Raw genomic sequence first — 23,205 nt, 5'->3', positions numbered from 1 at the left:
GATCAACAAATTGCTACATGCATACCATACATATGTACTATATTTTTCTCGTAACTAATTCTTACTCGAAATACTCATACGGTGGCGACTATAATTTACCTCCTCAACTGAAAGTCGCTCAACTTTTCGAATCAACCGAGATCGCAAGAAAAAAACTAAAAATCTAAATATATAAAGCAACCTACATTCAAGTAATAGCAAAACATTCGTTCATATAGTACAGCATAGTGTTAACCGCAGTATATCGACTAAACTTTTTGCATATTTTCAATACTAAACGGAATAGAGTCGACCGGATACGGAAATGGAATCAAACATAATTCATATTTTTCTAAAGCTCATACACCTCTTTGCTCCACACACACACTCACACACCCGCATAAATCATGAAAACGCAAGTCGCACCACTACTAAAATTACTTTAATAGCAGTTAAAACATTTATAAGTGAAATCCATAATGAGCTAACAAAACGGTAATGTTAATTAACTCGAATCAAATGTCCGAGGACATTATTCAGACACACACGATTTTTGTAAGTGGCGAAAACAAATCTTTGGGATTTTAAAGGGAACTGGAGGATAAAGGATAAATGGTGGCACGTGGAATCAAGATTATAGGTTAGACAAAGTTTAGACATTGTATCTAATCTAATTTGTAGCCTAATTCAGAATGCTTTGGTTGTCCCCATGCAGCAGATCAGATTTGTTTAACTTGTATATGGCAAAACTATTTATATACCTACTGATAATATAACTTATGTGGAAATATAATTCTCCTCAATTCTTGAGCTCCTTTTCTCTCTATAATGACCACGTGGATAATGTGTAGCTAATGGCCCATGGAAAAGTTTTAAAAATGAGATTAAAGCGAGCCACAGAATCTAACTGAGCTCGAAAATGATGAATGAATTTGAATCGTTGAATTAAAAATTTAAAATAATATATATAAAACATAAAAATAATGATATAAAACTGAAATAACAAAACCAAAATGTTTGTATGTAAAAGAAACTCAAAACGTTAGAGATCATCTACAATTTAAATAAATATAAATAAAACCAATGCAGGCTTTGTGTGTTTTATTCACAATGTAAGAAGACTGGTGTGCCAAAAGGCTTCAGAAACTTTTAAGGATCATTATTATTAGCAACCTTTTGCCTAACACCATTTTCTACTGTCATATTTTTAAAGATAGGAATATCTTAAATTTCTTCTTATATATACCTTTTTCGGTGTCGTATTTTAAAAGATAAAGTCCCGCGCGAATTCAAGGTACATTGAAGGTATGTCTAAACTTAAGATCAGGTAGAAAAAAACAGTTTCCTTTTTGGTACAGTCGACCACTTCTTCATATGACTTATTAAATGACGTTTTTGACAGGTAGGAACCCCTACATATATGGACATAAAATAGAAGGACGCGTAGATCACAAATTCCTATAAACCTACCACTCATGTCGCAACTGTACAATTTTCACGATGATCACCCCATTTTTGTAAAAGGAAATACCAATGTATCTAAACCTTGTCTTGCATTTTATTTCTGGAATTGTTTGATAAGGAATTCTGATGATATTTTTTTTACAATTTTGATGGGGTAACCCCAAGATGAACGGTATCAGGAATTCCTCTATTATAAATCTGTTACGGCTAAACTATTGCATTGTCTACTCTAAAAGTTTCTTTTTTGATTTGGGCGTAGAGATGGTACGCAAGGACACTCGTCGTGGCGTTTTGTTATTGGGCGTGGATGGGGTTGATTCCGGAGCCTTTTGCGGGGTTCCCTCCTGCGTATCCTCGTAGACCAGTCGAATGTCCTCGGTCCGCTCGCAGGTCACCTCGCTGGCTGCGATTACAGCAGGCTTCTTTTCCGTCTTCTTGGGCTCCGGCATAGGATCTTCCGAATCCTTCTGTGTCGCTGGCAGTGGTGTGATGCCCTCCTCGAGGGGCCAGGCATCCATGGCCTCCTCCATCGGCACCACCGGCGAATTGACGGGCATTTCGACGAGAACGCGGGGAGTACGCCTCACGGCGATGGGAGTGGCTTGCTTGGCGGGTTGGCTCTTCGGGGTGAGGTTAAAGTTGCTGGAGCTTCCGGGAGTTCGGGGCTGGCGGCGCACTTGAATGGGCGTAGCAGGGCGGGACTTTTTCTCGGGCGACTCGAACTTTTCATCAGAACTGATGATCTCCTTGTCGATTACCGGAATCACTCCAAGGGCTGGTTGTGATGTCTCTGTCGGAGGCACTGCCTCAGTGCTGATCTTACGCTTTACAGGTGATGCCGTCTCCTCTTTCTGCTCTACTTCGGTTGCTTTTGAGGAGCTGGCTTCTACGTCTTCTTTAGGCTTGGATTGTTCGGTTCCCTTTCCATCTTCCGGCTTACGCGGAGCTCTGCGTATAGCTATCGGCGTGGGCGTAGTCGTAACTTTGCGGGGCGAACGCCGAATGGCAATGGGTGTGGGCTTAACTTCGACCTTGGTCTTCGTTTTGGGACTGTTGGAGTTGGACGAACTGGCACTGTGCATGGATGAATCGTTTTCAGCATCCAGATCGTTTTCGCCCTCCTCTTTGATCCCTGATCCTGCAGCCTTCCTATTTGTATTCGGTTTGGTCTTCTCCTGCAGTGGTTTCCTTTGGACTACCACCTCATCTGACGATGCCTTGCGGAGCTTCTGTTTCTTTCTCTTTGGCAGCGGCACATTCTCTGAAGATTTGAGGGCAGCGCTCAGCACTGCATCCATATCCTCGTAGCGCTCGCCCAGCTCATTTGGCTCAAAGGTCACCAGCGAGCAGAAGCCATCGGTGCTGGACACGATCAGGACAGTTCCGTCATTAGACCAGGCCAGATCCGTGAGCCTGGAGTAGTGAATTTTGGAGATAATGGCGAAAGGCACCGATTGCTGGGTATCGTAGAAGAACACAGCGTTCTTTGTGGCCACGGCGTAGATCATGCGGTAAGGCAGAGAGATAATGGGAGGATTCTTCTCAGCATTGTACGGTCTCAGACGGTACAGCACCGGTGAGCAGCGGACAGCCACCGCGTATTCGTTGGGAAAGGGCAGGACAAAGGCTGGTTTCGACAGATCATAGCGACTGAATCCATAGGTGGTGTTTATGGGCTTCACCACGCCATCGTAGTCGGTAATTCCCGCCGGCGTAAGCAGCAGCTTGCCATCGGGAGTGAAGCACAGGCGGCGAAAGAAGGTCGGCAGGGTGCCATCGTGGTACAGCCGTATCATCTTGCCGTGCATCTCGTGGCCCTCCTTCACTGGGAATCCGCACTTGCCGACCCGGTGGAGCACCCGCTTGGTATTGGCATCAAAGATGCGCATTTGCCTGGAAGATAAATAAGATTATTTAGTTATTTGTCGGAAACACAGCTTGTTCTGGCTGTACTGCCTACCTGTCGGTGCTCAGGGTGGCAATATACTGATTGCAGGGATCCCAGGCCACGCCCTGCACGTAACCCTTGTGATCGTCGAGAATGGCCAGTGACTTGCCCTTGTAGACGTCCCACAGCATGGCGGTGTTGTCCACCGATCCGGTGACCAGGAACTGTGAGTTCGGCGCCCAGCTGAGGTCGTAGATATCCTCGCGATGGCCGCGCAGCACCTTCAGCGTTATCCACACCTCCTTGTCCTGATCGCTGGCACCATCGGCATCCACAATGTTGATGACTTCGTGGTCGGCTTTCTGTTTCCAAATGAAGACCACACTCTCATCGTCGCCGGAGGCCAGGAGTTCGCCGTTCGGTGACCAGCGAACCGTGTTCACGGCACGTTGATGCCGCGACAAATCGGCGGCCAGGTCCACATCCACGCCCTCGGCATCATCGCTGCGATTCACATACCAAATGAGGACATGGGCATCTGTGCCGCCGGAGGCCAAGCGACAAATCGTCGGCGAGCGCAATCCCAGGCCATTTTGCTGGATATCCACACTTAGCACTGGATCGCGGTTGTGCCACGAGATCTCGGGTATCTTGCACTTCATCCTGTTTACTTAATTGGCCACTGTTGACTGCTTGAAGTGCGAAAAAAATATTTTATGCGGCAGAATTCGCGCCTAAAAGTGTGACCATCGGTCATCGGAATACCAAAAGCGATATCGAATGCTGTTATCGATAGGCAGAGAGATAGCTTCGGGGAACGAGGGCTGCACTTTTACTTCCAAAATGGTAAACAAAAGTTGGTAATTCTGATATCACCCCGTTTTAACTGAATTTATTGCTTATTTTACAGTCCGTAACGCTGCACACCGACGTGGGTGACCTTAAAATAGAGCTCTTCTGCGATGCCTGTCCCAAGGCCTGCGAGAATTTCCTCGCACTGTGCGCCAGCGATTATTACAGCGGATGCGTCTTTATCAGGAATATAAAGGGATTTATTGTCCAAACCGGCGATCCCACCAATACCGGGAAGAATGGACAGTCTATTTGGGGCCAGAAGTTCGACGATGAGTTCAAGGAAACCGTCAAGGTGAGCTGATTACAAAGATTTGGCTGGGGAACTTCCATACTCCAACCACGCCGGCTGTCTGTAGTACATACCCTGTAATCTTAGATGAAAGGGGTATATTGAATATAACCTTATATGGAACGGGAAAATAAGATTGTTTTAAAAACTTATGTCTGTATTTCGACTTTTCACAAAGTCTGAGAAAATAGATTCCAAAAGTACTTCCGTGTAAAACTAAATTTACTCCGAAATATTTCATATTTCATTTCTATATACTACAAAATATTACGAAATTTTTGTTACAAATTATTTTATTAAATATATATCTTCTAATATTTAAGAAACGTTATTGTTAAGACACCTATTTTAATTTTTATAAGTACATTTTGTATACAAGAATCGATTTTGATATCTCAAATTACAAGTTAGTGTCTTTTAAAAATCGCAGATGATGTTTTAGGAATTCCGAAAATTAAATCTTATATTGGAAGAGAATTATGGGAAACTCAGAATCTATGAGATTTCAAAAAATTATTTTTTAGGTAGTGCCAGTCAAAATTAAAATTTTTCTTTAATTGTTTTCCTTACTGATTTGCAACATCTCTTAATGCCTACTTTTAGTTTATCATAACAATTAGAAAACTTATCCTAATGTACAATACATCTAATTTTTACAGCACACCGACCGAGGAATGGTTTCCATGGCCAACAACGGACCCAATGCCAATGCCAGCCAATTCTTCATCACATATGCTGCCCAGCCAAATCTGGACCTGAAGTACACACTATTTGGACGTGTCATCGATGGCTTTGATGCTCTAGACGAGCTGGAGAAGCTGCCCGTCAACCCCAAGAACTACCGTCCCCATGTGGACAAGAAGATCAACGGCGTGACCATACATGCCAATCCTCTAGCCACGTGATAGAACACAAAAATTCCCAATCATACGCTTAAAATTAAGTATATTTATAGCACTTAAGTTTACACGATTTCTTCGATTACAAACTAATTGATTGAGAAACATCAAATATTGTGCAAAAGTACCTAACGACTAAATCTTAAAATCAGCCAAGTCACAATTGTTTATAAAAAATTGCATTGTTTATGTCTAACTCTCTCTTGACGACTTTTGCACTTAATTTGGAACTTACACTAGACGGATGTATAAGATGTGTTTAAAACGATCAACTAGAGGGGATAAAACAAATGCTAACAAGAATCTGGACTACATAGATTATGTGGAGGTGCCGTTTGTGAGTGATTTGGCGGGCTTCGGATGGTCCTTCATGTGCTGCTCGAACATGCTGCGAATGTCGGACAGAGCCTGCGAGATGTTCTCCGAGAAGCGATGCACATCCTGGAATGGAAATCTGATTAGTTTAACTCCATTTGATGTATATATGTTTACTCCTTACCGTTTGCTGGCACGTGGTCTTCGCTGAGATATGGAAGAATATCAGATTCTCGCCGGCAATGATGTAGGACACACCATAACCATCATCGGCCACGGGTCCAAAGCCGCCTCCAGCACTGATGCAGTTCGGATGCTTCTTCAGATCCATCTTGGGCGTCTGGCCGTGCGGAGTCTGACTAGTGGACAGGCGCCAGGGCTCGCTGAGGACCTCGTTGAGGAAGGGAGAGTCCACCTCCAGGTACTTCGAGACGACATAAAGGCAGAAGAGATGACGATCAATACCACGACCGCACATGGCATCCTGGTAGCCCAACTGGTGGCGATCGCAGGCAGCCTGCAGCAACTTCACACGCTCATCGTTCTGTAAAGCAAATAGTTTAAGATTAGCCTGGTTTTAAGTAAGATAGTATTATAACTTCTTACAGTTGTGGTGGGATTCTGCATGGCCTTAACCCAGGCGGAGGACTCAATGGTGCAGGGACGCACTGTCTCGGTTCTTCCCTCCCGGAAGAGACGCGTCATGGAGGCCTCGTAGGTCAGCGAGAAGCGTCCGGCATCACGATAGTAGGCCAACTGCAGGGCCATTTGAATATAGGCATCCGGCGAGATGCGGCACTTCTTCATGAATCCCTTGCCGTATTCCTGGTGCACCAGGATGCGCAGATTCACCTCGTTAATCAGCTTGGTCACATCGATGGTGGCCTCCTCGATCTGCGGCAGACAAGGCTTAAGGTCCCAGGTGAGCCTGGTTGGTGTGGGTGGCTGGAACTCGGGGGTGCCCTTGGTATTGCCAGATTCATCATATCTGCAGGGTTACCAGGTAAATAGGTTAGATTTAAAGCTTGATCCGTTGTGGAAATGTATATAAAGCAACGTAAATCAAAGTCTTGTTAATTTTGTACAATAGATGTTAGTCACGAAAGCCAAATAAATTAAAATTGATGCCATTTGGGTTGATTAGCGTTTGTAAATACAGTAAATAAAGGTCAAGGGAGAAAATAAGAATTTCATTGTGGGAAAAACTCAAATATTAAAAGTAATATATTATATATTTACAAATTTGAATGTTCCCTTTAAAAATAATTTAAAATATATGATAATAGGACTTTTTATAATTAATAAATAGTATTGAATTATACTTTTGCTTGTTCAGACTTGAGTATTCCCTTAAAAAGTTAATACAAAAATGGGTAAATACGACAGACTGAACTTCGTTATATTTTTCCAGCTCCTTGAATCTCCTTGAATCTAATATTTACTGTTTAGCGAGATCATTAAAGCTTTGAAGAGACTCTCGTGCTCAACCCAAATGACTTAAATTGCTTTGCTGTTTGCTTGTGTGCTTTGGAACTAAGTGTTTACCCATAGATATCATCACCAAATATATACTCCCATAGATGTCCCAAAACCGGTGCATCGGCCCTATAAGAAAAGTGTAAATGGTGTAAATCAATTGTTAGGCCACAACCGGGGTTAATAAAAATTATAATATAATTGGGGGAGGACAATGGGTGATAACTGAAAACTGAACGCAGCCAACCAAAACCGACAAATTGCAGGTGGGTATAGGAATCGAAAATCATTACCCCTCCGATACAAGATCATCGACGATCAGGTTCTCCCACATGTGTGAGGCGATGGCGGCGTCGGACCTTTTGGATTGTGATTTTGCAAATTGGTTCAGATGGTTAAGATTATGAAGTACTTTTTTTTCAGGGCTGAAAGGAATTTTAAAGTGTAACGATTGGTCGCCACTTACCAGGTGTGTTCGGCATTGAAGCCAACGCGTCCATTGGTGCCCACACAGACGGTGAAGCACTTGTCAAACCAACGGTTGTAGCCGTTGCCGTGGAGCAGCTTCTTGCCAAAGTTGTCCAGGAGTTCCGGACGCGCCAGATCGAACTCGAAGGGCTCATCGTCCAGGGAGAGCACAAAGGCAGCCGACTCGATGGTTCGCAGGGAAATGTGATTGGCGCCCCTGGAGAAAAACGTATTCCTGGCCTCCGCCCACTTGGAGCGGTTCCAGGCGGTCAGGGCAGCCAGGTGCTCCTCACCCTCCACGGGAGTGGCCTTTCCCTTGAGAATTTCCTCAATTTGCCTGCAAGGTAATACAAATTTAATAACAATTTCTAGAGTTTCCTACCCAGTAGTTACTCACACTTGCAGCTCGCAAGGACGCAGGATGCGACCCTTGTAGTAAATGGGCATCTTGTAGTAGCAACCCTTGTGCAGCACGACAATGTGGTTGGAGTCCCTGTAGTGGATAATACGATCGGTTTCCAGACCAGGCACACGGGCCGTGTTAAAGGTGCGTTCGTACTGCCAGGAGCACAGGGGAATCATACCCTGAACCATGATCTGAAAAAGAAAATAATATATAAAGTTAATATACATGATTTTTAAAATTAATCTGTCCTTATCTTAAATAGTAATTTGGAAAAATGATAACGGTTGTATCATATGTATGCCTCTTTGTTAAATTAAACTTTGAGTAAAATACTAATATCAATTAAACAAACCGTAATGACAAGTGATTCATAAATGTCTATATTAAAGAGCTATAAAGCTTTATGAAAACTTAGTTCAACTTTTAATATGTGGTAGACTTTTAACTAGCTGTCAAGGTATCGTTTAAGGGCTGCTTTCACGTCTGCCTGTTATACTAAAAGCGTGTATTAAGCTCTTAAACTCTAGATTAAATTTAACACGCGTATAAGTTATCGGCAATAAAAGTACATAAAACTTAATTGATATGAAGCACTTTCTCGTCTACATGTTAAACTAAAAGTAGGTTTTGACATCCAATTTCCTTTTGTTTTTTTAGATTTAGCTACTTTTAGTTTAACATGCAGATGAGATAACGATTCCAAAATGGTTATAGTTCTTATAATACAATACTCACAGGCTGCAATTCCTGGTGCTCGATCAGTCGACGGAAGTTGAGCAGTAGGGAGATCACATTGGCCGCTCGAGCCGCCTGTTTATCGGTGAGGTTCATGAAGATCGCATCAGTGCCGTAAAAGTTGCTGTTGACGCACAAGGGACTGCGACCGCGCAGGTACACGTACTCCTCCCACCAATCCGAAACGTAGTTGGTGGACCACCAGCTCTTGAGGATAAGATACCACTGCAGTTTCTTGCCAATGGTCTGCTCGAATTCCTTGGCCAATCGCTCCATTCGCGTGTAGTTCTCATCATCCAGCAAAGGACGAACACTTCGCAGATACCTGGTCATCGTATCGCTAACGGAGGGCAATGGCAATCTGGGCAGAGATCCCTGGAAGCTGTACAGGCCCGGTTTGTTCCAACTGGACAGGACCCGCACCACTGCCACCCACAACATGGTGGGCAGTGAGACTCGACTGCCAGGAGCTCTGGACTCGTACATCCAGCCCTTGTACATCAGCAGCAACTTGAGAGTGTACCGCATGGTGAAGCAGATCGATAGCCAAACCACCAAAGCGGCCAGAAAACAGGCAGCCACCTGCCAGTTGATTGTGTTGGAGGGAAGGTGCACGAGTATCCGGTTGGTCAGATTAAATGGAGCCTGGTAGCCGGCAAAGTGCAGACCCAGCGCAATGGCCGAGATCAGCCAGAGGCTCTGGATGTGGGCCGGATAGACGCCATTGCGTACGCCGTTCTAAAAAAAAATAACCTCAGGTTAGTATTCAATTTAATTTAAAATAATTCTGAGATATAAACTTACCCTGGCGCGTCCCAAACGTTTTTTCCAGGAGCGGATTCCCGAATTCCACACCAAGTTGAGCACCTCGTGGTCATAATTGATGTCGAAGCCCTCGTGGGTGATGGCAAACGAGAATGCCACTGCAGAATGGGCTTCAGCCATATCTGCAGGCTACTAATGATATCCCAAGTGCAAGAAAAATGCTGTAATATAAAAATAATAGATATAGATATAGGTATATATATAATCAGAAAAATATCATATAATAGAGAGAATATAAGAATTACCAGAACATTGTATAAAATCAAAACAAAAACATTCCTTATCAAGAGAGTAGCTATTTTAAACACGATTTCAAAACACAAGCTAAAAAGGTTTGTCCGATTTTATCCCCCTTTCAAGGTAAACGCCCCCAAAAACACCAAATTTGAATCCTGATAACTTTGCTCCTTTGTGGTCTAGATTGTGAAAAAACACTCACTGATAAGATGGAATGGAAATTGCCAGACAGCCGAATCATGTGATTCACGAAAAAATATCTTGCTTATTTTGCCACTCGCGACCAAGCTAAAATGCGTTTTAGATTGTAGATACTTCACATTCGTAATATCTGTTTCATGAAGTGTTTTGTTTGGGGCACTAGAGGTCCAAAGATCAACGAAATATTACACGCTTCACATTCGTTCTATATACATTATTTAGTATATACACGCTTTGTATTCTCCACCATTCGATGTCATAACATTTTACATGCAATTGACGATTGACGTCACAGAGCGCGGTTTTATTCAACTGGGGTTATCATCGTTGGGATAGAGTCCGTCTGAGATTCTAGGTCTAGGCAGCAGTCCATGGAAACGATTCTAGAATCGGATTCACTGGCAAAGAAAATAATAATAAAGCAAAGACAAAGTTCAATGGAGGCTTCTATTCACTCCTCACTTGGAAAGCTAATTACTCTGTTCAATAATTTACGGACTTCCCCAAGCAGCTGCAATTCTACACCTTCACCGGGATTCGATTCGCAATTAAATTGCACAACTATTTGATTGCTTTTGTGATTCGTTCGAGTGCCTATTCAACTTCAGCTATTCAGCTTTGGAACTCTGCATACCAATGCATTTGTGCATATATATAGATGTTTATTTATATTTATCTATTTATAAAGCCAAAAGTTCCTCAGATGGCATGACACTTGGAGTTATAACGCTTCGCTAGACCCTAAACCATATACGTAAACCTTGATATTCGACGGATACACCTTGGTGAAGGTCAGTGCATCCGAGTATCTATTGTCCAAACATATCAATAAACCAGAATGACCACTCGAAATAGCCACTAAAAGATATGATACGAATTCATGTTCGTTTGACCCAGTTTGGGGCGACGACTATGCGGCGTATGCTTAATAATTTGAGCAACGATCACTACCGGCTTTTATTTGTTTGCCTATCAGCAAACTCAGCATAGGAAAAATAAAAATATGCGCGATTTGTTGTCTTTTTTATAAGATCGTTTTATTTTTCTGCTGGGCCCGAGGGTACAAAGTCCACAAATTGTTTTTTTCATAGTCTGCTCTCTTCCCATACGTGGTCTACAACGTTAATTATATTGCATAAAATTTAAATTGTTGTTATTTTCTAGATCGAGTGGGCCCGACCTTGTGCTTATACATATCTACATATTTGTTTGTTAACTTGCGAGGGAGGCGGGTCCAATGCCGGGTTTTATGTAACCACTAAAAAACCCTGATAAGGTTTATGGAATAGATTTTTCAACTATCAAAACATGTGCCGGAATTTGGGTCACACAAGTGGGAACGAGATAAAGACCCCATGGGGGTAAAGATCAGAACGTGAAAAACAAGAAATAAGGGGTCTACGTAAGCCGCAAAAATGCAACCTTTGCATAAAACCCCCCTTTCTTTTATTTTGCGCTTTGTTTACGCTTTTCCGACCTTCAGCTGGGGGGCTAAGCAATAAATAAATAAGAAAAACACAAACAAACCTTCTCGGCGAATTAAAATAATTCGGTATAAACTATTTCCTGTATATCGCGTTGTATTAATTGCACTTCGATGTGTGAATGTGGTATTTATAAACTTTTCTTTTGGGAGGGGGAAATGACAATTGCGAAATCCTAGGCAAGATGCACACACGAGTTAATGCCACTGGGGATATTTCGGATCCCCCGGTTCTTATAAAGCGACTTGATCGTTTAGACGCCGAGCGTTGACTGAATCGACTGTGAGCACAACGGGTTCGCTAGGGTCTTAAAAAGCACTCGGAGCGGAGCGCAGAGATACAGATATAGTATAGTCGATGTGCTTTTCTGGCCATGTGGATGTGGATGTGGTTTTGGATGCGTCACAAGTCGAGGGGCTCGTTGCTCCGAGAGAGTGGAAAAAGTGGAAAGGGTGCCTGGTGGAGTGTGTTGACCGGTGATATTCAGGGAACCATTTCTCCTCAGATCGATAGGGCGCCCCTTATCGCATACCGAAATGGTGAAATGGATATCTGATTAGGCCCCATAAACACCTACATGTATATGATGGGTGTACTCTTCGTTTCAAGGGGTATACGCAATTAGTATTGTCAATATCTCTTGAAAACTTGTTTTCAACTTGGCTAGACAAATTTCTGGGAACCGAGGTGCACTATCAATGCGTTAAGGGAACTTCAAAAATGATCTAATCGAATTTCGTAAAGTCACTCATATTTTTTTGGTAAATTCAAAACACTTAGTAAACACAATAGCTGAAGTAAACAGTTGCAAGCAATTTGTTAATGATATATTTTTAATAGTCGAAATACCTAAACTACCATTTACCTAAATTACCAGTTTTAATCTTAAAAGATTTATAGTTTTTGCAAATATTTTAAATTATACATATATTAAAACATCACATTTTATCTAGTATTTCTTGAATTAATAGTGATAACAGAGTAAACAAGTCATAGAAAGTAGCAATTATGTTATAAACAAACATTTTTATTTTATTTTTAGATAAGATATTTTTTAAGTCTAAAGGGCATGATAAGTAAAAAGAGTTTACATTTTTTGTCTTTTCAATTTCACCGCCTCAAATAAAATTCCCCTGGTGCTTATCCCATGTATGTATCTTTTGTTAAGCTATAAAAATAGCATAAATAACTGATATTCAAGATTGCAGTCGCCACGATTTCGTAATATCATAAAGATTGGGCTTTAAATTCGGCAATGGGACTTTGACCTTTTCGCAGATGGCACTGTGCCTGCATTTGGTTTGGCTAAACAACTTCAGATCTGAAGATCGGCTCTCCACACCCATTCTTATCGCTGTTACATGGCGAAATAGCTTGTTTACTTGATAAACAAGCTAACAAACAAGTCTTATATGATTTGTTTTTAGAACCGAGAACTGACCAATGAACACGGTGAGATAAGCAACAATTGAGCGAGCCGATAAATCCAACCAATCGCCCACTATTTATAGTTGAAAGTCCAATAATCACAGTGGCGGGGGGCCTGTGAGAACTACGCCATTTCGGGTTATTGATAAGGTTTGCCACGGCACGCGGTTCCGATAAGAGGTGAGTACTGTCCGAATAACCTAGTGCAATCGGTGACGGGTTGAAAGTGTCTACCTGGCATAAAAAACACCACCTTATCGCACGACTCTGATCTGATCTTGGTAAACCCAAAGAAATTCTGCGCAGAACGGGGATTTAAAAATTGAAATCCCCACCGTAGAGCAAGAGAGATGGTGCACCAGTGATTCCGATGGTAGTGGTGGTGGTATCTGAATCTTGAATTTGGACTTTGAACCGTAGCAAACTTGAAATGTGCGACGGCTACCGCCGCCGACAAAACAACCAAGGCAGCGACGCATGTCTAACGAGAGCGGGACGATCGAGGTGGGCCTCGAGGGTCTCGAGATCTCGGGGGTTACGAGGGGCGGTACAAAGGCGCTGGGAACCAGTTGTGCTTGGGACCCCCTCGCAAATCATTCACAGCTGCCGCGTCGCAGCCACCGAAACGAGAATGAATAAAATCAAGAGAGGTATCTACTCGAAAGATACGACAGGGAGTTACCCGGTATTTCATTGATTCGATTTTTTTTTAATAAAACGGGTATAGTTAAGGAACTTAAGTAACCATCTTAAAGTATGAACGTAACCAAGAACGTAACACACTTTTAGTTGAGGATGATGGGTCGCCAAGGACGTGCATAACATACTTAACACAGTATTTTATAATCACTCAATTTGAAAGGAAGATTACTAACAGTTTTACATAATTAAAGTGGGGAAACGTGTTTAAATGCTTGATACTTATCAGTTCTGTTGTTTTAACTCCATCTAAGAATTTAAATGAATACGAATTATTATCATACTTGATTTTAAAAAGTTGAAAATAAAGATTTTTACAGAACTAGTAATAATACAAGCCAAATTCCACTGCCAAAGACTTTGTAACTAAATAAACAACTAATTTTAATTTCTAACTTTTAAGAATTTTAAATTTTCTAAAAATATTACCATAAGAACTGTGGAGTTAAAGTTTATACCAAGTTAAATGAGTAAATTTCTTGAATCACCGGAAAGTCTTTATACAATTGAAAATATCTTTATAAAATAAGTAAATATACCCTTAAACTCTACAATTACCGGGTATGAAAACAAAACACTCAATGGAGGAGGTCAATAGCTAATGGTTTCGCTACTTTCCATAGTAGTTAACAGTTGGATTCTGGGTTTATTATACTGGCTATGTGTTTGTTGTTATTGGGTTCACTTGGCTAAGCTTTTCTTTGGCATTTTCCTTTCGAAAGAGAGAGGGCCTGCTGGAGGGGGAGTGGAGGGGCAAAGAGGCGCAGAGAGCGCATACTGCTGCACCTGCCTGCTTTTGTGTGGGTGTCTGTTTTGTGTTTGTTTTACAGATGTTTACCAGTAAAGCTCTCTCAGTTTTAGTCGCTCTCCTCCGCCTCCACCCCCATCACCAAAAGAGAGTGCCAGAGAGAGAGCGACTAAGAGAGAGCGACTAAGAGAGAGCGTGCCCCGTTAAGCCTCTCTGAAAACTTGTTTCGGACTTTGAACCGCTTCGATTAAAGCGTGTTTTGAAAAATACAAAACAACAACTATGTCTGCGTAATAAAAAAAATTAAAACAAACAAACAACAACAAGGCAAATAGAGACTCGTCGGGAGTGTTGTAATAAATACATTACTATTTGTTTTTAGTCTCCATTTCGGGCAACAAGTTTTGGTTAAGATTTTTGACCCAATTATTTGCAAACAGGTTGGAGTTTTTCATTTTTAGCTTTTGCTGAGGGCGGCAAAGGGGCGGGGCAGTGAGAGTAGGTTCGTTTCTGGGGTAACGGTATTTTTCCAAGCGCAATCCCCATAGACTTACTTTCTTGAAAATGCAGTAATTCCTTTAAGTTAAAATGCAAAAACGGGCAAAAGAATAAAAAGCGCACAGGAAACACAACAAGAATAACACAAAATGAAGGACGACAAACGACGGGAGCAGCAAAACAGCAAAAACGCGCGCGCAATGAAAATGTTGTAAGCGTTGCGAGAGACGTTGAGAGAGAGACTAAAACTGCGCCTGAGAAGCAAAGGCGAAAACGGAAGCAGCGGGCCAAAGAGGAGCAGCAACAAATCCACCATATGATCGGGGCCAACAACAACAGCAGCGGTGCAGGGGTGGTGGCCAAACAACTTTCAAGGGGGTTTATCTTTAACGAACATGTGTGTGCATATATGTACACTTAGCACTTAGCTATGACCACAAATGATTTAATCAAGGTTTAAAATTGCAGCGCCCTTAAAGTTGAAAGAACTTTTCATTTTTTTGGGGTTTAACGACCCCCTCTTTAAAATATTTAAGAAATATGTTCTATTTAAAAACAAACACAATTGCATTTGTTAAACATAGGCCACATTATTATACAGAGAAGCTTATTTTTGCTAAAGATTTATTTTTAATTAGTTGTTTGCAATCGAAATGAATATAATAAAATATTTATGAAATTCATTTTGTATACAATATATTGAGGGTATCATAATGATGGCTTATAAAAATTGTGGTTAGATTTTTCCTGTTGGAGACACTTGTTCTACGTAGGACTCCGTTAACAGTTACTAAACTTTATTTTGAAAATGTCTACATGGAACAGTGTCTACTTTTCAAAATTATATTATAAAAGTTAGGTGGTTAATAATCAACTATGAAAGTACGTCTATATTGTGTATGATTTTTATAAAAGTTGGGTAGCTAATAATCAACTATGAAAGTTCGTCTCTGAAGAATAAAAGACAAAAAACTTTATACCCCATGGATTTTCATATGCAAACCAAAAATGCATCGAAGATTCAATCACAAAACGCAATATCTTTCTGTTCAATGAATGAGATATATATATTTACCAATATAAAATGCTGCTTTAAATGGAACCCGTGCTTCTTGCATGTTAACTAATGTCTTAAGTAATCTTTCAGGTAGCCTAAGAACGAAGACCACTATTCGGTTGCTGGAGTAGCCGGCTCCTCCTGCTGATCCTTCTCCTTGCTGGACAGACCGCGTATGCTGACATCGTAGACGACCTCCTCGATCTTCTTGACATCATACTTTAAGGCATCGAATCGCTTCCTCAAACCATCGTTCTTCAGATTGAGCAAACGGAACCCTGTGTTCAGATCGCCAATGAAATGGGAGATATTAAGCGGACGTTCATAGTCGCCCATGGTGACAGAATTGGTGGCAAATCGGGAGAGTTCCGAGGCCAACTGCAGAATGCCCAGTAGATAGTCCTCCACATCCAGGTGGAAACCCTCAGACTGACTGGTTTTCACTGTGGGTTAATCAGTTAATAAGATGTAATGGGGTTTTCCATGGGGGCTACTAAGATCGATTTATCAATGCCGGGTTAATTTTAGGATAAGGTTAAATTGGTGTTTCGAAATACTGTGGTTTCTTAATCATGTTAGGTTTTAGGAACACTTTACTAGAGGCAAGAAAAGGACTCAAGGCCGATTTCTCAATGTCCTGTTAACGTTTGAGTTTGCTATCTACCAAAGAATGTTAAAATGTAGTTAAATTGTTTTAATTTTAGAGACAGTATATTTTAGAGAGTCTGTTATCAAACGAATTAGTAGCAAATTCGGTTTAGAAAACCAGAACAAAGAGCAGGCGAATCTTCTTTTAGTCAGTTTCTTTATCTCCTCTAGTTAAGAGATTACAGTCAGATGATAGCATCATACCTAACATGCTATTGACAAATCACATTTGTACGAAACAGGTACTTAACTCAAAGATTTTTCAATTTAACATGATATTGTGAAATTGTCCGTATGCCAAGCAAACTTACATCCCAACATTTCGGCTACGGTTTCGCGGGTAACCAAAAATCCCGCCTCCAGATAGATAACCAGAGCAATGAGAAAGATCAAACGCTGCGTGATGTAGGTCCAGTGATCGGAGTACCTGCAGAAGGCGTAGCATTAGGCACCCACTATGGAAAGTAGGGATTTTCAACCGTCTGACTCACCTGTAGTACTGACCAGGTGGCACCAAGCTGGCCAATTTCTGGTACTTTTCGGCACAGGCTTCGATCTGTTTGCGGGCCAAGCCGCAGGAGGCACTTACTGAAGTTAAGGGAACATATTTAATATATACCCATATAACAAAACCATAACATATACTTACTCTGGCTCAAATCACTGTGTATAATCTGCAGTTTAATCTGCGCTTCCTTGGCCAAATGTTCGATTTCGCGCACCACAATGCGTATGTTCTGAAAAAACAGAGGCTTAAAGGGTGTTCTTCGGGTAAGTTACAATCCACCCACCTCCCTGATTTCCTGTTCATTGTCTATGTACTTTTGGTAGTTCGAAAATATGTCCAAATTCACAAAGTTCGACATTTTTGCTTAAAAATTTACTTGTTTATGCCGGCGATAGAGATGGTAGTTTGGCCAAGCAATAGTCTTGCAATTGCTATCGATATTTTACCTTGCTATGGATTGTTATCGCTTGCCAGCGACAGTGTTGGCTAACGCCCGTTGTGTCATCTGTAGTTTTATTAATTTTGTTTTGTGTCAATCAGGTTCCAATTAGAATTTAAATAGGCTCGTGACAAAATGTCGTATGTGAGTGTTTTTAGGCTTACGAAAGTGGAATAAATATATTAATTATTGAATTTACGCAGGGACAAGGCTACAATCCGTATGGTCAGCAAGGTGGAGGCTATGCCGCTCCGCCCGGTGCCTTTCCGCCGCAAAATGCCCAAGTTTCTCCGCAGGCACAGCAATGGTTCCAAATGGTAGATCGCGATAGATCTGGAAAGATCAACGCCGCCGAGTTGCAGGCTGCCCTGGTCAATGGGCGTGGCGATCACTTCTCGGATAATGCATGCAAACTGATGATAAGTAAGCTGGGGGTACCAAAAGAGTAGAAATTCCCATGCATACATAGCTCCCCCTCCAGGAACTGTGACGTCAGTTGACTTCCGCGGTGTACACACATACAGTAGAACTTCCATAACGCATCCCTAACTTTGCATATCTCATATCTCCAGAGGTCAAACCAAGTTTATTGAAAGTAAAATCAATAGACTTTATAAATTGAAAATATGTTGTAATTATGTATTTGGTTTTGATTATGGAAGTTTCACTGTATTTAAAATAGTAATCCTCCGTGCAAATTTGTTTAGAACACCTGGATCGCACTATCTCAATTGTTTATTCTAAGATTTATGTAGTATTTTATCGCATTTTACTCATTTAGGCATGTTCGACAACGATGCCAGCGGAACCATTGATGTTTATGAGTTCGAGAAGCTCTACAACTATATCAACCAGTGGCTGGTAAGGTATTTGTAGGTCTAAATGCTTGATACTTTGACTTATTTTTGGCTTATTTACTTGCAGCAAGTCTTTAAGACCTACGACCAGGACGCCTCTGGACATATCGAAGAGCATGAACTTACCCAAGGTTCGTTTTTTAACTTTAACCCATTAAATAAGCATACAAAAGTTATAATCTTCAAGTGTGAACATATTTTTTTACCATATATGTAGGTCATTTTTAAATTTCTTTTTAACTCCCAGTTCTTATGGCTCAGCCAAAATTCAGTAATTTTATTCAATTCAAAGGCTTTACATTTTGTTTTCCAAATTAATCTTTTTTTTTGAACTCAATCTAGAGCAAGTGCTCTTTTTTACCTACACAAAAAAAACACATGACTCATTTTTAAAAAGAAAAGAAAAAATGAGTCAACTTTTTAATAGATTCTAGTTATTACTGATAAGCAACAAGGTCAAAAAAGGCTATGATAAAAACGCAAATACTTAAGAAAATAACATATTCCAATATATTAAAGAAAAGAAAAGTAATCCTTTTCATAATACATTACATGATTTAGTTAAAAAGTATGATTCTTTATGATAGAAGTTTTGTTTTTAAAATACTTAGGAAAGAATAACTATTGAATAGATGTTTAATTTCAAAAACACACTATGATCATCTAACTAATTATTTCATACCTTATTTCAGCCTTCACCCAGATGGGTTTTCGCTTCACGCCCGAGTTCATCAACTTTCTGGTGAAGAAGAGTGATCCCCAGACCCACAAGGAGGTGTCGGTGGATCAGTTCATCGTGCTCTGCGTGCAGGTGCAGAGGTTCACGGAGGCCTTCAGGCAGCGCGACACCCAGCAGAATGGAACCATCACCATTGGGTTCGAGGATTTCCTCACCGTGGCCATTGGCTGCTCGTACTGAATGAATGAACCAAGGCAACCACTCCAAGCGAATGAATATCCACACTCTTGCACTGATACATCGCAACCAACAGAGGAAGCACATACAATTCCGCTTCTGATGCATTTCCTTTAAATTTCTTTGGGTTTTGTTAGCTTTTTAATATGTAAATGCATTATTCACTCCATAGTCATATTGCAATCTCCTGGTATCAAGAATCAAATGTCAAAAGTATTTGTTATCGCAGTTCGACTCAATCATAGTACAAAAGTCTCTTGCGCCTAATAATAAACAATAAACACACGTATTTTTAAAAATTAATATATAATTGTGTTTTATTTAAAATGTAAACATTGTATATGAAAAGTTCATTATAAAATCATGTCTTATGTTAGCAGTCACACTGCCCCACAGTTCGTAATCGTGTCTTCGTTGATCGCTGGGGATCAACGATGATATGCAGTTAGGAATTATAATCTTATTTAGTATACAATCATAAAATCTCGGGCGATTCAATGTGACGGCACAAAAGCTTAATGGTAAAATACAAACATTAATATCAGTTAAAACATTTAGGCATAATAAGTGTTTGGTTTTTGGTTTGGGAATCGTATGGTGTTCCAATTTTTTTTTGGTCATAGGTATATAATTTTTAAGATACAAAAAACTCAGTCTCAAAGTCCATAAATATATGAAACGAATGTCTTTAGGGTGAGGAATAATTGTTTTCCAAAATGGGTAATGGATTGTTCATTAGTAAGATCCAAAATAATCTCTTCTAAGCTAGTTCAGTCATGGAGAGTATCAATGTAAATGGCATCGATTGAGGTTGTCGAGTAAATGCCAAGGGTGTTGTCTTCTGAGCTTGATCAAGACACGTTGAGAGATCGTTGGATGGCACAGGATTTTTTTCGGGCAAGATGCTGGAAACTTTTCGGAAATAGGCACTTGGCGGGCCCTATTAGAATACTTTATGTTCTGGACAGCAGCGTTATGCTTTTAATATCTTATTTAGTAGTGTGGCCTTAAAAAAAATAATTGAGTGGTTTCTTGAGCTCCTTGATAGATTTTGCACACATAATTCGTAACTATAAAATTGATAATTCGCAATTGATTGATATTTTTTTTTTATACAATTTCAGAGTTAAGAACTAATGCTTTAACGTAATAAACGCATCGTTAGATTGAAGGCCTTAAGACTACTTTGATTATTTGCTTGATTAGATTGGTTTTCATTTGCTTAGCTTACATAAATTATTACAAGTAAACATTAAATATTTGGGATGACACATGAATGACAAGAAATTATATATTCGCAAATGGAAAAATCAAGACACCAGTCAAACAAAAAATATGGTATGGTTAAATGGAAGAAGGCATCAAGCGGTCCTCAGTCCCCTCCATACATAATTATTTGGTATCAAGCTTGGAGCCCTCTCCGTTCACATTGAAGTCGATGATCAGCTTGCCCTGGGAGTCATCCGACATGGAGCCGCTCATGCCATTATCGCATTTCATCGAGTACTTGGAGCGCCTCTTGCTGGGCAGCTGGGGCAGATCGGTATGATGTTTGCGCACATGGACGCCCAGATTGCCGCGCTGCTTGGACTTGTAGGGGCAGTAGGGGCACTGATGCGACGGCTCCTTGCCACCGCACTCGACATTCTCGTGGCGACGCAATGTGGACTTCCAGCGATACTTCTTGCCGCAATGGCGACACTCGTACACCGGCTCACCATCCACACCGATGCCATTGGGACTGGTGATGCTGCCATTGCTGCTGCTTCCGCCATAATCGCTCAGGGTGAATTCCAAATTGCGAAAGGCCTGATGGGCCTCCAGAATGGAGCTAGCCGAGCCGCCATGGGCATTGGCACCGAACATGCCCAGGCCCGAGTTATTGGCAAACTTTCCGCCATTCTGCTCCATCAGATGAATGTCATCGAAGGCATGGTAACGTCCCTCATCCTCGTCCTCGGTGGAATAGCCAGGTTCATTTTCGCATTCCGAATGGCGGAGATCGCGCTCTTGCTGCTTGCGCAAGAGGTTCTCCAGTATTTTGGTGGGCGTTATATCGCCCACACCGATGCCTCCACCTACACCCACATCGTTTTCCTCCTTGATGCGACGATGGGGTGTCTGTTGGCGCAGGATCTCCTGGGCGCGCAACTGCTGTTGGAAGCTATGCAGTCCGTTTCTCATCAGGGCCTCGGCAATCACCGCAGCCTGGGGTTTCGGGGCCAGGGCAGCCGAACTATTGGCCACCAGCACCGATGTGGGTATGGCCTTCACAACGCCCAGTTGTTCCGTCGATGATGATGACGACGCCGCTGTCTTCAGAGTGAATTTGGGCCTTGGATGAAATGAGGCGGCGGCGCCAGCGGCAGCACCCACCACATTCATTGCTGTGGTGTTCTGAGCACGCATCATTTCATCAGCATTCAAGTTTTTTGAGGCCGTCTCGGAGGCGGAACCATAGACGGCAATGGCCGAAATGGTCGAGGGATCCAGTATTTCGCCGGATGTCGGGGAGACCTGGCGGTGGGGCTGCTCCTGCTTGGGCACCTTGGCCGACTTGGTCTTGTAGAACTCGAAGAGCATGTCGGATACCTCGGTGACCGATAGGCGTTTGCGGCGAGATCCTGGCAACTGCATCTTCTGCTCATCGCGCTGCTTGCCATTGAGGATGCTGCGCTGGAAACTGCGCTGAATCTCCGCAGTGCTGGCCACATCTGGTGCGGTGTTCTCTTTCCTGCTCAAATCTGCAATCGGAAACATAGTTGGAATTAGTTTTTGGTTTTTTTGTTCTTTTTTTTCGTTTCACTCCGTTTGAAATTCCTTTCGTTTTTGACTTCTGTCAAATGTTTTGATGGAGCTGTGACAAATGAAAAAGCAAGTTGTAACTCTCGGACTGCTGGGATTAGGGCAAAAAATGGTGTTAGATGAAGGGCATGCAATAAAAAAGCAACTAAACTACAAATAAATGATTTAAATTAAGCAAAACACATAAAATTCGATTTTTTTCTTTTCATTGAAACACATAATTATAAATTTTATTAATTTGGTAAACACATTATTATTTTTTTTTGCATAAACAAACAAAGTTTAAAAGCTGCAGCAAATGAAAACACATTTTTTTTTGTTGGGTGATGGATGATGATGTTGTGGCTGATGTGTTGGTGGTTTTATGTGGTGGGTGAGTTTTTGAACCGTAACCATTTTAAATGTACTCATTACCTGAGTTATCTAGAAAATAGAGAAGAATAGGTTAGCTATGTGTTGAATTTTAATAGATTCCTTGTTTTACGGGAGATATTCCAAAGTTGGGTTGTACCTAAAAATAAAAAATAATATAGATTAGTTTTATTGTTTTAAATAGTTAGTTTTTGGTGCTTTTTACACTGTATTGTAGGTTTGTGTTGAACTGAGACAATAATGACAAAAAATACATTAGGTAATTTTAATATATTCTCAGGCACTTTTTATCATTATTATTAGGAATAGAAATTTTTTAAATTAACACAAAAAACACAGCACAGTTTAAAAAGCACACCTATAAAGTGCAGGTAGCGGTTTTAGCTTTGTGGGTTGGCCTAGGCGGAGCTTTATTATTATTTATTTAGCTTAAAGTTTAAAAAAATATTTAAATATTTCACTTTATTATATGAACACTCAAGCTTTTCCAGCTTTTTTCGCTGCCTAATTTGCATTCCGCCACGACCAACGCACCGAAAAGCGTCCACACGGCAACACAATCGAAACTGCACTGGTTGGCTGGCTCTAGCTTACGGGTTTTCAATCCCATCCAAGTCCTAAATCCCTAAACGCAGCTGCATCTCAGAAATTCTCCTGTATCTGCGCGCCTGTGTGCGTGAGTATCTGTGCGAGCGTGTGTATCTGTTGC

General features: G+C 41.3%; 6 protein-coding genes across 8 annotated transcripts in view; 2 read left to right on the top strand and 4 right to left on the bottom strand.

The window, feature by feature from the left end:
- Positions 1 to 1,519: 1,519 nt before the first annotated feature.
- Positions 1,520 to 4,088, bottom strand: LOC119549277 (chromatin assembly factor 1 subunit B). Its single transcript, XM_037857211.1, has 2 exons — positions 3,404 to 4,088; positions 1,520 to 3,336 (listed from the first exon to the last, which is right to left on the bottom strand). The coding sequence occupies exons 1-2, from the start codon at positions 3,991 to 3,993 to the stop codon at positions 1,668 to 1,670; spliced, it is 2,259 nt and encodes a 752-aa protein (XP_037713139.1). The 5' UTR covers positions 3,994 to 4,088; the 3' UTR covers positions 1,520 to 1,667.
- Positions 4,089 to 4,145: 57 nt separating this feature from the next.
- On the top strand, positions 4,146 to 5,570 carry LOC119549281 (peptidyl-prolyl cis-trans isomerase-like 3). The gene is made up of 3 exons (XM_037857214.1): positions 4,146 to 4,177; positions 4,242 to 4,478; positions 5,135 to 5,570. The coding sequence occupies exons 1-3, from the start codon at positions 4,175 to 4,177 to the stop codon at positions 5,378 to 5,380; spliced, it is 486 nt and encodes a 161-aa protein (XP_037713142.1). The 5' UTR covers positions 4,146 to 4,174; the 3' UTR covers positions 5,381 to 5,570.
- On the bottom strand, positions 5,404 to 15,117 carry LOC119549276 (carnitine O-palmitoyltransferase 1, liver isoform). 3 transcript variants are annotated; one of them, XM_037857209.1, is made up of 9 exons: positions 14,951 to 15,117; positions 9,579 to 9,760; positions 8,775 to 9,512; positions 8,031 to 8,230; positions 7,632 to 7,970; positions 7,459 to 7,524; positions 6,296 to 6,677; positions 5,874 to 6,233; positions 5,404 to 5,815 (listed from the first exon to the last, which is right to left on the bottom strand). In XM_037857209.1, the coding sequence occupies exons 2-9, from the start codon at positions 9,717 to 9,719 to the stop codon at positions 5,693 to 5,695; spliced, it is 2,349 nt and encodes a 782-aa protein (XP_037713137.1). In that variant the 5' UTR covers positions 9,720 to 9,760; positions 14,951 to 15,117; the 3' UTR covers positions 5,404 to 5,692. The 3 variants fall into 3 exon arrangements, with proteins under 3 accessions (XP_037713137.1, XP_037713136.1, XP_037713138.1); XM_037857208.1 differs by lacking the exon at positions 14,951 to 15,117 and adding an exon at positions 11,565 to 11,796; XM_037857210.1 differs by lacking the exons at positions 7,459 to 7,524; positions 14,951 to 15,117 and adding exons at positions 7,235 to 7,294; positions 11,565 to 11,796.
- An 819-nt stretch (positions 15,118 to 15,936) lies between these two features.
- Positions 15,937 to 17,545, bottom strand: LOC119549278 (translin). Its single transcript, XM_037857212.1, has 5 exons — positions 17,391 to 17,545; positions 17,249 to 17,336; positions 17,091 to 17,187; positions 16,911 to 17,026; positions 15,937 to 16,394 (listed from the first exon to the last, which is right to left on the bottom strand). The coding sequence occupies exons 1-5, from the start codon at positions 17,463 to 17,465 to the stop codon at positions 16,063 to 16,065; spliced, it is 708 nt and encodes a 235-aa protein (XP_037713140.1). The 5' UTR covers positions 17,466 to 17,545; the 3' UTR covers positions 15,937 to 16,062.
- Position 17,546: 1 nt separating this feature from the next.
- LOC119549280 (peflin) lies at positions 17,547 to 19,624 on the top strand. The gene is made up of 5 exons (XM_037857213.1): positions 17,547 to 17,690; positions 17,750 to 17,969; positions 18,328 to 18,407; positions 18,471 to 18,534; positions 19,096 to 19,624. Exons 1-5 carry the CDS (start codon positions 17,682 to 17,684, stop codon positions 19,320 to 19,322), a joined length of 600 nt encoding a protein of 199 aa, XP_037713141.1. The 5' UTR covers positions 17,547 to 17,681; the 3' UTR covers positions 19,323 to 19,624.
- Positions 19,625 to 20,277: 653 nt separating this feature from the next.
- Positions 20,278 to 23,205, bottom strand: part of LOC119549274 (longitudinals lacking protein, isoforms F/I/K/T) — a 64,131-nt gene continuing 61,203 nt past the window's right edge. The window contains exon 6 of the mRNA XM_037857191.1: positions 20,278 to 22,063. Coding sequence (XP_037713119.1) covers positions 20,712 to 22,063 — 1,352 coding nt within the window. The 3' untranslated portion in view covers positions 20,278 to 20,711. The remainder of the gene's footprint in view (positions 22,064 to 23,205) is intronic.

Source organism: Drosophila subpulchrella, chromosome 2R (genome assembly GCF_014743375.2).
Source record: "Drosophila subpulchrella strain 33 F10 #4 breed RU33 chromosome 2R, RU_Dsub_v1.1 Primary Assembly, whole genome shotgun sequence".
NCBI classification, from domain to species: domain Eukaryota; kingdom Metazoa; phylum Arthropoda; class Insecta; order Diptera; family Drosophilidae; genus Drosophila; species Drosophila subpulchrella.
Note: the sequence above shows the minus strand (reverse complement) of the source record. Positions and strands in the feature narration are given on the sequence as shown.

Coding starts and splice junctions, on each gene's coding strand:
- LOC119549277 (XM_037857211.1), bottom strand. CDS start 3,993: ATGAAGTGCAAGATACCCGAGATCTCGTGGCACAACCGCGATCCAGTG. Junction 3,337..3,403: donor GCCACCCTGAGCACCGACAG/GTAGGCAGTACA, acceptor TTTATCTTCCAG/GCAAATGCGCATCTTTGATG.
- LOC119549281 (XM_037857214.1), top strand. Junction 4,479..5,134: donor AGTTCAAGGAAACCGTCAAG/GTGAGCTGATTA, acceptor TAATTTTTACAG/CACACCGACCGAGGAATGGT.
- LOC119549276 (XM_037857209.1), bottom strand. CDS start 9,719: ATGGCTGAAGCCCATTCTGCAGTGGCATTCTCGTTTGCCATCACCCAC. Junction 7,525..7,631: donor TTCAATGCCGAACACACCTG/GTAAGTGGCGAC, acceptor ACAATCCAAAAG/GTCCGACGCCGCCATCGCCT. Junction 6,234..6,295: donor TGCAGAATCCCACCACAACT/GTAAGAAGTTAT, acceptor TTTGCTTTACAG/AACGATGAGCGTGTGAAGTT.
- LOC119549278 (XM_037857212.1), bottom strand. CDS start 17,465: ATGTCGAACTTTGTGAATTTGGACATATTTTCGAACTACCAAAAGTAC. Junction 17,337..17,390: donor ATGAACAGGAAATCAGGGAG/GTGGGTGGATTG, acceptor CTGTTTTTTCAG/AACATACGCATTGTGGTGCG. Junction 17,027..17,090: donor CCACCTGGTCAGTACTACAG/GTGAGTCAGACG, acceptor CGCCTTCTGCAG/GTACTCCGATCACTGGACCT.
- LOC119549280 (XM_037857213.1), top strand. Junction 17,970..18,327: donor TGCATGCAAACTGATGATAA/GTAAGCTGGGGG, acceptor TTACTCATTTAG/GCATGTTCGACAACGATGCC. Junction 18,408..18,470: donor ACTATATCAACCAGTGGCTG/GTAAGGTATTTG, acceptor ATTTACTTGCAG/CAAGTCTTTAAGACCTACGA.